General features: G+C 36.8%; 1 protein-coding gene across 7 annotated transcripts in view; it reads left to right on the forward strand.

The window, feature by feature from the left end:
- The window catches only part of axin1 (axin 1), a 56,900-nt gene that overhangs the window by 17,978 nt on the left and 26,757 nt on the right, over positions 1 to 12,165 (forward strand). For all 7 annotated transcript variants that reach the window (XM_051105566.1, XM_051105565.1, XM_051105571.1 and 4 more), the window contains one exon: positions 330 to 1,301. In XM_051105566.1, the coding sequence (XP_050961523.1) occupies positions 424 to 1,301 (878 nt within the window). In that variant the 5' untranslated portion in view covers positions 330 to 423. The remainder of the gene's footprint in view (positions 1 to 329; positions 1,302 to 12,165) is intronic.

Consider the following 12,165-nt stretch of genomic DNA (forward strand, 5'->3'; position numbering starts at 1 on the left):
ATTTAGAAAATCACCTTTAAAGTTGTCCAAATGAAGTTTTTAGCAATGCATAGTACTAATCAAAAATTAAGCTTTGATATATTTAAAAAATATTCTTCATTTAATATCCTGAAGATTTTTGGCACAGGAAAATGGATCATTTTGACCCCATACAGTGAATTTGTTGGCTATTGCGACAAATATACCTGTGCTGCTTATGACTGGTTTTGTGCTCCAGGGTCACATTTGTGTTGTTGATGTGCAATGTTACACCCACATTGAGATTTTGCCTTATCAGTACTATTTTGCACAGTGTTTCTGAATGTTTCTCCATGCCTCTTCTCTTATAGGAGGAATTCTTTTGCAGTGGCATTAATAGAAGTCTGGATATAAACTTTCTGCCTTGTGGGCTGTACTGGGACAGGGTGCAGGGACACTGTGAGCATGAGCGGAAACGAGATGGGCTGTTATCTGCCAGACGTGGGCGGCAGCTTCACTGAGGATGCCCCCAGACCCCCGGTCCCGGGGGAGGAGGGCGATCTGGTGTCCAGCGATGGACGGCAATACGGCCACAGCTTCTACTCGTCTAAAAGCGAGAGCCTCAAGAACGAGACCTCCATCGCGACGCCCCGAAGGCCCGACCTGGACCTGGGCTACGAGCCCGAGGGTAGCGCTTCCCCGACGCCGCCCTACCTGAAGTGGGCGGAGTCCTTGCACTCGCTTTTAGACGACCAGGATGGCATCCACTTGTTCAGGAATTTCCTCAAGCAGGAGGAATGCGCCGACATGCTAGACTTCTGGTTCGCCTGCAGCGGCTTCCGCAAGCAGGAGGCCAACGAAGGCAACGAGAAGATGCTGAAGCTCGCGAAAGCCATTTACAAAAAGTACATCTTGGATAACAACGGAATCGTGTCCAGGCAGATCAAACCGGCCACCAAGAGCTTCATCAAGGACTGCGTGATGAAGCTCCACATCGATCCCGCCATGTTCGACCAGGCGCAGACCGAAATTCAGACTATGATGGAAGAAAACACCTACCCTTTGTTTTTAAAGTCTGACATTTACTTGGAATACACCAGGACGGGCGGAGAGAGTCCCAAACTGTTCAGCGACCAGAGCTCGGTGTCCGGCAACGGCAAAGCCCTGCCGGGCTACCTGCCGACTCTGAACGAAGACGAGGAGTGGCGCTGCGACCAGGAGCAGGAGCAGAGCCACGAAAGCGACCCCACTCCCAGCAACAGGCTGACCCAGAAGCTGCTCATGGAAACGGTGCCTCAGCGGGTGGCCAGCAGTAAAAGATATCAGGACAACCGTGAGTACAGGTAAATCCCTGCAGCTTTGAAAAGCTTCTCTCCCTTCTTCCATCCCCCTTCCCCCCCTCGCGGTGCAAGCGCAGTCAGAAGAAAAAGATAAAAAGGGAATCTGAGTTAAGCACAGCCTTCCACAGGAGATGAGAGGAATGCAGTATAGGCAGAAACCTCTAAGTAGCTGCGACTGAGGTAGCAAGACAGATAGCGGGTCGCAGCGTTGTCTTTGCCTACTGCGAGTTGGTGCAAGTGGGTACTCTTTGTGTTCTCCATGCAGGTGTCTCTTGAATGGCAGGCTTTGCAGCAGAATAAAGGTTTCTTCAGGAGAACCACAACATGGATTCTCTTTAGAATGTGCACAAAGGGAGAAACTGCATTGAATATTTCGAGAGAAAGAAAGAATGCGCGCAGTCCAAAAAAGTTTGCAGGTATAGATTGAACAGATGCGTTCGGGGACGTTTTACCTATCTGATCTAATGCACTTTGAAGCCCACAGCTGTGTATAGATTTGGTGTGTTTCTGAAAGTGTTCAGATCCCTATCTCTCATACCACCCGTGGTTTGCACGCCGAGCGCGCGTATTGGAATGTATGCTTCAGGTATTGTGTTTTGTAATGAATTTTTTGTGCTCAGACATTCCCCAGGCATTCGTCGCCACCGGTTCTGATGGCCTATTGTGCTCTTTTAGCGCACGTATCTCTCTCGTTCCTATCGAGCGCCGCACCGACATCGTTTAATCTGGAGGGACGTGCTTTTTAAGCCGTGCTGTGAAATTTACAGCAAATCACTTGATGCATCAGAGCCTCGAGTCCCTCCATATGAGCAAAATGGGATTTAGAGATGTGACTGCTAAATACTTTAATCCTTGTCCTGCTGGAATAGAAAGCCGTGCATGTGGGCCTTTGAACAGCCTCTGCTGAAGATTACAAAGCTTTCCATCCTAGATTTAAAAGCAAATATCGACAGGTGCTTTCACAATCACATTTCAAAGCAATAAGCCACTCCAGGTATGAGGTGTTCATACGTTTCCACCGTGGTAAAATCACTTTTTACTTTTACGTGCGCTGATATATTTAAGCTACAGCAGCTTTTTGTGCAGTCAAGCTGGAGGCTTTATCCGTCCACGTATGTGACCCTGGTCTTAAGTAACACAGGTATATTTGTAGCAATAGCCAAAAATATATTTTATGGGTCAAAATTATTGTTCCCTTATGACTGGTTTTGTGGTCCAGGGTCACATATACGTTAAGCAATGCATAATTAAATATGAGAAGGGTTAAATGCATGTTGCCACATCTGTCGAATTCAGTCAAATGTAAAAATTCTACCATTTAATCACTTTTGAAACCTGTATGACTGACTTTCTTCTGTGGGACATAAAAGAAGATATTTTGAGAAATGTGTAAGTGTTGTTTGGAAGCCAATGGTAACCAAATTGTTTGATTATCTTCTTTTGTGATCTGTAGAAGAAAGTAAGTGATGTGAGGGTGAATAAATGATGACAGAATCTTAATTTTTCACTAAACTATCCCTTGGAAAAAAAAAATGGATTGGTGTAATTTTGGTCTGACTGAACTTTTAATGTGTGTATAAATCAGTGGTTCTTAACCTTTTTTTCACTTTAGGGCCCTCAACGTTCACAAAAATATTCGAAGGTCCAGTGATTTTAAAAAAAAAAAAAAAAAAAAAAAATTCCCAGTTGTTTGTAATTTTACTGGATAAGAATTAATCAGAAAAAAATACAATAAAATTAAATAACTACTCTGTCTGCCTGATAAAAATATTTTAGAGCTTGGCAACTAGAAAAAAATGCATATACGTTTCCTAAAAAAGCCCATAATGATTTTTTATTATTTTACATGACTTTTCCACATCTAAAAATCATAATTTTTTTTAAAGACCATGGGACATCAATAGAAAATAAACAAATAAATAAATTGTGAATTAAATAAGAAATCTTGATTTTTAGATGTTTTGGTTTGTTCATGTTTTGTTTTCTTATTTTAAATAACTGCAAGTCATCTTGAGGCACCGTCAGACATTTTCTAAGGCTCCCTGGTTGAGAAACACTGGTGTAAATGCATTTACTCGTAAGGAAATCCAATACTGAGATCTCATTTTTATACTGTACATTATAATGTTGTTCTAAATTCACTTGGAGCTTTCAAAACTATTGATTTTAGTTTAGTGTTTTATTTTTACATTTTAAAAAAAAAAGAATGGTAATACCACCGTTCAAAAGTTTGAGTCTGTAAAATGTTTTTGAAAGTAGTATCGGTAACACTTTCCAATAAGGTTCATTATGAAACATTAGTTAACTCGCTACATTAGTTAACATGAACTAAGAATGAACAATACCTCTACAGCATTTATTAATATTACTTAATATGTGACCCTGGACCACAAAACCAGTCGTAAGTAGCACAGGTATATTTGCAGCAATAGCCAAAAATATTGTATGGGCCAAAATGGGTAATTTATTGGATAAGAATTCATCAGGAAAAAAATATCAAATCTGCCTGCTAAAAATATTTTAGAGCTTGGCAACTAGAAAGAAAATGCATATACATTTTCCTAAAAAAAGGCCATTTATTTTATATGATTTTTCCACATCTAAAAATCATATTTTTTTAAGACCGTGGGACCTTTGCTTCCTCAATCAAAAAATAAATAAACAAGTAAATAAATAAATTGTGAATTAAATAAGAAATCTAATTTTTTTTTTTTTTTTTTTGTTATTTTTTTTTTTTTAATTACTATTATTTTAAATGATTACAAGTCATTTAGAGGCAACTTTAGATGTTTCCTGAGGCTCCCTGGTTGAGAAACACTGATGTAAATGCATTTACTTTGAAAAGCCCATTACTTTAAAAAAAACTAAATATTAAAACGGCAATATCAATAGCTTGTCAGTAATCACAGTCGGAATAAACAATTATTCTGTTGACACAACGGCTGTGATAAACTCGGCACATTAATTTCAAATGGCATTTTAACTTTGACTTTGAATGCAGGTCATCCAATCAGTATCAGAGTCTGAACTATCTTTTCCTTAATGTGAATTTCTGCATTTGTACAACATGTTTTTTTCGTCTCTCTGTGCGAAAGCTTAAATTCTAAGCAGGCATGGAGGAGCAGGAGGAGGATTTACACAGCCTGATTTAGCCTCTGTAAAATGCTCAAGCATACATTGTGCTCGGCTGCTCTGATGTGCTCAACTGCACTGTGTTCACTGCTGGCACTCCTCCCGCAAAGAGATTGAAAATTGCGGAAATCTACCCCTAGAAGTTGACCCAGTTTTCTCTCAACTGTCTGAGACAAACCTTGACATCTGTTGATGGTGCAGTAACCCTGTTCTGTCCAAAACCTCAGCGCTTTAGATGTTCAGGTGAGGTATAAAGATGAGAAACATCCCCAGGAGTGTTCTGAAAGGAAATGCGCCTCTCTTTGAGATTGTTTTGCAGCATCTTCCTCTTCCTTTCCTCCTTTTGACTCGCATCTTCTCCCGACAGTTTATGTTTAGCGTCGGGAGGGCTTTGCGTAGCATTTTAATTTTTGAATGTCGTTAAAGGGTACCTCTTTTAACAAGTTTAACATGACAAAACAAAAGAGTCGATGACAGATTGATATTGTTAAACCGCAGAAACACCCTCCACTCTCCACCCAGCTCAATGTATGTTCCATCGCCTCTGGACCTGATGTGTTTTTAATTAGCGGGCGCAATGCATTTGTGAGGCTGTGTTCAAATGATTTTTTCATTAGGCTTACATGAAGTATTTGGCTGGAATTACAGAAAGACATCACGTTTATTTTTTAAATAGCCTTTTAGGTAAATGCTTTAGGGTTTCATGCATGTAAATTTTGCAGGAGACATATGTCTTTGATTTGCTGGCAAAAAAAGGGAAGTGAGGGAATTCAGGAGTTTCTCAGTATGGAAATGTGCTGCCAGTTCGTTTGGTAATAAAGCCACAGCGATTGTCTGTAATGTGTATCGTTAAGTCTAGAAATAAATCCTAGGCTTTACCAAGAGCGCTGGTCAAAATATAAATCTAATGCTAGAAGAGGAATTTGTTCCAGCAGGAATGAGTATGAAACTGTTTTTTTTTTTTTCTTTTTTCCTGCATGCACAATGCACAAAATATATCTGCTGATATTGGAGTTTTATGTTATTGGGTGGTATATTAAATGTATATTTGCCTGTTTTGGGTATTTAATTGTACATGCTCAATTCCACTATTTATGTTTAGGTGCAGAAGTAGCATGGGTATATTTGTAGCAATAGCCAAATATACGTTGTATCTTTTATGCCAGAAATCATTAAGTAAAGATCATGTTTCATGAAGATATTTTGTAAATGTACTACCATAAATATATCAACTTAATTTGTCAATCTTTTTATTTATTTATTTATTTTTTTCACCCTTTGACACTCAGATTGTAGATTTTCAGAATGTTGTATCTTGGCCAAATATTGTCTTATTCTAACAAACCAAACATAAATGGAAATGCAAGATGATGTAAAAAACCCCTTATGACTGGTTTTGTGGTCCAGGGTCACATTAATTTAAACCTTTACTAATTTATTAAATCTCAAGTTGTTTGTTAACATTAACACTAGTTAATGCACTGTGGACTAACAATGAATATTTAACAAAATAACTTTAGCAAAGATGAATACATAGTGTAATAAATGTATTGTTCATTGTTTGTTCATGTTAGTTAATACATTAATGTTAAAAAATGACACTTTATTGTAAAGTGTTACTGTAGTCTCTTATGCTCACCAAGGCTTGCGTTTATTTAATCAAACATGCAGTAGAAAGAATAACATTTTGAGATATTACCATTTAAAAGAACAGTTTTCTGTTTATATATTGTAAAATGTAATTTATTCCTTTCATGGCAAAGCTTATTTTTTTAGCATTCACATGATCCTTCAGAAATTATTTTAATATGCTCCTTTAGAAACATTTCTTATCATTATCAGTGTTGAAAACAGCTTTTTCAACAGATTTTCAGGATTCTGTGATGAATAGAAAGATCAAAAGAACAGCATTTAGTCTTTTGTAACATTATAAATGCCGTCACTTTTGATCAATTTAATGCATTCTTGCTGAATTAAAGTATTAATTTCTTTGAAAAAAAATCTAATTGACCTAAATCTTTTGAACTGTAATGTATAAGAAAATAATTACAGGCTTTTTAGTATTGACAATAATTGTAGTATCTGCACAATCCTAATTAAATAAGTAATCCTAAGTAAATCCAATAGTAATTCTCTTTTGAATTAAGAGGAATGTGGCCATCACAACTAAGGTGTTAGTTCTCGTTAAATGTTTTACTCTGTCTACGTCTGACCTGGATCACAAAACAAGTCTTAAATTGCATGGGTATATTTGTATGGGTCAAAATTATCTATTTTTTTTTTCTTTTATGCCAAAAATCATTAGGATATTAAGTAAAGATCATGTTCCATGAAGATATTTTGTAAATTTCCTACCATAAATATATCAAAACTTAATTTTTGATTAGTAATATGCATTGCTAAGAACTTCATTTGGACAACTTTAAAGGAGATTTTCTCTATATTTTAATTTTTTTGCACCTTCATATTCCAGATTTTCAAATATCCGTATCTCGACCAAATATTGTTCTGTCCTAACAAACCAAACATCAAAGAAATCTTATCTATACAGATGATATATCAGGGCTCCACAATAAGAAGTGCCCGATGGCCGGGGCCAGCGTGAAAGACGCTCGGGACAGTTGACGAATCTGTCACTGCTGCGTCGTCACGATAGTTTTTCATTTGCACATGCTTTTAAGCCTTGTTCATTTAAAATCAAGCGATCACAGAGAGACGCGTTTCTGACGGACAGAGCAGAGCAAGAGCAAGATCACCGTTCACAATGCGTAAAATATTGGAAATATTATCCTCAATATTGAAACGGGGTTTATATGAGTGTATCTCTGAAGGGAACTGACTGTTTTAAGAAATGTTTACATGGCGTTTTCTTTTCATTTGCCTCCGTATAATGCAGTTAAAGTTGTGTTCATAAGCACAGCGCTGCTTTGTTTACAATGGTAACCAGGGAAACGCTATATATATATATATATATATATATATATATATATATATATATATATATATATATATATATATATATATATATATATATATATATATATATATATATATATATACATACATACATACATACATACATACATACATACATACATACATACATACATACATACATATACATGTACATTTTGATGCAAATAAGCTTATTAAAATTAAAGATAATGTGTGTCACAAACAAAGATAACAGCCAGTAGAAAAAATCCTTAGCGTTGAGGCCTGTGTATGAATCTCTGTTTCAAAGAAAAATGATCTATATGAATGGTTTTGTTGTTCAGGGTCACATATCAAGATGAAATTGTGACGTGAAGTGTCACAATCTTCATGTTTTTATGTGTGATGAAGTATGGCTTTCTTTGTATGTTGAGAGCGTGCAACCATTACATGTTGAGCGTGACAGTATGATGCAATAAGACATGATACGGCAGTCGTCCAGTAGCCGGTCAGTGATTTGTTTTGATACGTGGCTCTATTAGAGGTAAAGTGTAATCCGAATCTCTTTTTACCTGAGCTGCCTTTGAGGGTTTAATCTGTAGGAGTCTGGAGTCAGCTGTGATCACATGTAAAATGGGATGACAAAGAGCTCATAATTATTCTGAATGTGGGGAGGTGCAGAAATCTCGGGCGCAGCAATGTAACCTGCGTCTAGGTAATGGCTCCTTTCAAATGCGCATCGTGCTTTTGTCCCAGCGGAGTTGCTTTGGATGCAAGGATTTTTAAGTGGTAATGGGCTGCAAGGGGAGCCGGGTAAATCCTAACGTGCCTGTGCTTTTTATTTCGTACTCTAGCTCTGGCTCTCTTTTTTTCTTACAGGAGATGTCATAGTAATTAATGTGTTAGCTCAGTTGGATGTTGGCATGTGTATGTTATTGGGGGGAAGAGAAGCAGATCGATTCGTTTTGAATCGCAGTAATGATTCAGAGATTCCAAATGCCCCCTGCCTGTTTTGGAGCCTTTGTTTTGTGAAGAATCAAATGGAATGGGGAATGCTGGGCATGTGGAGAGAGCTGCTGAAGGCTCGGGATCGTCTCTGAAGGATTCTGGGTATCTCTTATACGGTGAATATTGACATGGCTGCTGCTTGAATCATTAGAAGACCGTGGATGGGTTGAGAGCGAGGGATAATCACTGGAGACTGCGGAGAGCCTGGGTCTCTCTCTCTCGCTCTCTCCCCCCTCCTTTCTCGCATTCTCTATTTTCCTCGTTTCTGTCTGTTTCTTTCTGTCCCTCTGCTTAGGCTAGTCATAAAGAGATGTTCTGTCTCGGTTTTTGAGAGGTTCAAGCAGTGCCTGGCTGTTCCCGAGTGCCACACAATAAACAAGCCTCGTATAAACAGAGCGAGAATACCATATTCTGAAATCACACTTCAAAACACTTCCTGCTTTTTTGTAGTGTTGTGAAAATTACACGCGTGCGGTAATGAGTAACTCTAGAAGCATTGCGATTTGTGTCATACCTGTTCTTCCAGGAAGAAATCTGTAGCGCAAGGTTGACTACCTTTTTACGTTGCTCTTGTTTTCATCATCTCTGTGTCAAGCTCATATTGGCCATCCTGGATTCTGTTATATGCCTTCGTTGGCATGATGTATGTTAGCTGGGTAAATTCAGTCGGAGGGAAGCAGAGAACCCTGACATTAATATTAAAATGGTAGGGGATGTAGAAATTCATATTCTTGATGATGTTTTCAGTGCCACATCAAAAAGTGCTGTGCTTTTGAACAGCGACATGTTATTAATATAGATAATACATGAAACGGAAATAATGGCACGTAGAAATTAAGTATTTTTTAATTGTATAAAACTTGTTAGAGTAAATATTCATAAGAGGTCAGTCATAAATTATATGAAGAAATAGTAAATTTTAATTAAAATATAAATACAGCTTAGTTTTTTTTCTCAAATTAATATTCCCATGAAATGTTTTATTTTTTCTGAACTGTATTGTCATTAATATTAATAATTCGGGTGTACGATAGTAATATATTAAGTTAAGATTCACATTCACAGACGCTAGTCTATATAATGATTAAATTTAAATGTACTGCTCGACTTCAAATTCATTCATCCAAATTTTGCCAAGTTACAGTATATAATATAGTTTTGTGACCCTTGACCATAATACAAGTCATAAGTAGCACAGGTATATTTGTAGCAATAGCCAAAAATACATTGTATGGGTCAAAATTAGTGATTTTTCTTATATGCCAGAAATCATTATGATTTCCGGCATTATGTAAAGATCCTGTTCCATTAAGATATTTTGTAAATTTCCTACTGTAAATATATAAAAACTTAATTTTTCATTAGTAATTTGCATTGCTACAAACTTTTGGACATTTGGACATCTTGAAAGATGATTTTCTCAATATTTTGATTTTCCTTGCACCCTCAAATTTTCAAATATCTGTATCTCAGTCAAATATCCTAACAAACCATACATCAGTGGAAAGCTTATTTATTCAGCATAATTCAGTATAAATCTCAGCTTCAGAAAATTGACCCTTATGACTGGTTTTGTGATCCAGGGTCACACATAGTATAATATGTAGTATTTATTGGTTTATATTAAAATATAAATGTAAGTATAAATAAATAGCATTTTCTCTTTTTTGTGTCTGTTTGGTCAAATTAAAACATGCAAAGTGCATTTTTGTTGTCTAATTCTAAGCTTGACAAAGGTGTTTTTTTGTTTTTTGTTTTTTTTTCTCTCTCACATAAAGCTAATGTAATCGCATCTTGTAATTTGCACAGTAGAGCATGGTGTTAACAACTCTGCAATTCCCAGGGAATGCATGGATATGATAAAATGTGCACCTTCGATGTAATGTGTAAGTCACTTAGGAGAAAAGCGTTTGCCCAAATAAATGTGAATAGTAAAACATTCAGAACATTTGGAATAATGTGTAAGAGTACGTACTACTATTAAGGTGCGTTCACACTTGTAGTTCGGTTCGTTTGGTTAATTTGGTCCGGACCAAAAAGGAAAATGATACGTTTGGTCTTGGTCCACTTAGCGTTCACACCGGCATTTTTGACACCGAACCTAAAGACATAGTGATACGTTTACAACCTGATTGGTTGGGTTGAATAACGTATATTTTGTGATGGAGCTCACTGAATGACCCAAACCAAAGCTGTGCTCAACTTAAAGCGGAGCTGCACAGACCAATCGGTATATGACATAATGCAAAGTACCCATTCACTGATCGATCTGCTTAGCACCGCTAAGTTAAGTTGAATGCTATCTATTGGAATAAGCACGCTCGTTGCATGTACATATGATTTTATTTTCACCACCTGCGAACCACGTTTGCTATCTGCTAATTTTGTTTTGGACACACCACTTGTTCCCTTAAACAAGAAATCATGTCGCATGGCATCACATCCTGTCATTACATCCTGTTTTTGGTTAGTTTAGAAGAATTTGGTCCGTGTTGCGTTTATATTTCATTTGAACCACACCAGAGTTCATTTGGAAGCGGATCGAGACCAGGGTTCAGATGGCAGCGTTCACACTTACTCAAATGAACCGCACTAACAGAGCAATCACAGTCGAACCGAACATGACAAGTGTGAACACACCCTTAGAAAGTTCCCAGAGTCAGTTTCAAATTGTTGTACATCAAAGTAACTGTTGTGTCAAGTAACTGATTATTAACTGTTTTATAAAAAGGTCATTTTGCAAGTAGTTAAGTAGTTTTCTTGTTAGATTATCTCTCTTTATTTTCACAATTTAAGTTGACAGTAAATTTGCATTTACATCTCAGGTTATTATGATAACATAAGAATGTATAAGTTTCATAAGAATGCAAGCTAGGAGTACAGGCATTAACCCAATTATATTTTAAGAGGGCTTAAGCCGTGAAACACTTCTTGTTGCAGTTTTCGCATGACAAGCTGGTGTCCTCATCTATGTGGTATGTTTTTGTTCTTTGTCGGCATTAACTAATTGCAAGGTAATTTTGTTTTACTGAGAATTTGATTGTCTGCGTTTTGCCTCCACCCAGACGAAAGCTCATTTTGAGAACGTTTAAGGTTAATTATGTGATGAAACTCTTGATTAGATGTGTGCTGTCATTAATAGACAGCAGGCCCTTTGTTTAAAATAGTTTTTCTTCAGTAATAAGATGGAACAGGCAGGGCGTAGTGTTATCTTTATGACTTGTTACATTTTTGTGTGTAATTATAATTGACGTAGGGATGCTTCAATCAGGTTTTAACAGCGATGCATTTTTGTCTTTCATCTCAATAGTCAGAAGCCCATCCTTATTTATGTTTGTTTTGTTTGTTTTTTTTTCTCCAGGTGCTCTGTCGTGACTGGTTATTTTGTAAGCTTTCTGCCTACTGTCACTTTTAACATAATTATCAATGAATCAACAGTATGACAACAGCTGTGGTATCATTTGTATATTTGTAGCAATAGCCAACATTATATTACATGGGTTAAAATGATCGATTTTTCTTTTATGCCAAAAATCTTGAGGATATTGAGTAAAGATCGTGTTCCATGAAGATATTGTGTACATTTCCTACTGTAAATATATCAAAACTTAATTTTTGATCAATGATATGCATTGCTAATAACTTCTTTTGGACAACTTTAAAGGCGATTTTCATAATATTTAGATTTTTTGGGGTTTTGGCAACCTCAGATTCCAGATTTTCAAATAGTTGTATCTCAGCCAAATATTGTAATATCCACTGATGTATGGTTTGTTAGGATAGCTTATTTATT

This window comes from Labeo rohita, chromosome 3 (assembly GCF_022985175.1).
Source record: "Labeo rohita strain BAU-BD-2019 chromosome 3, IGBB_LRoh.1.0, whole genome shotgun sequence".
NCBI classification, from domain to species: Eukaryota; Metazoa; Chordata; class Actinopteri; order Cypriniformes; family Cyprinidae; genus Labeo; species Labeo rohita.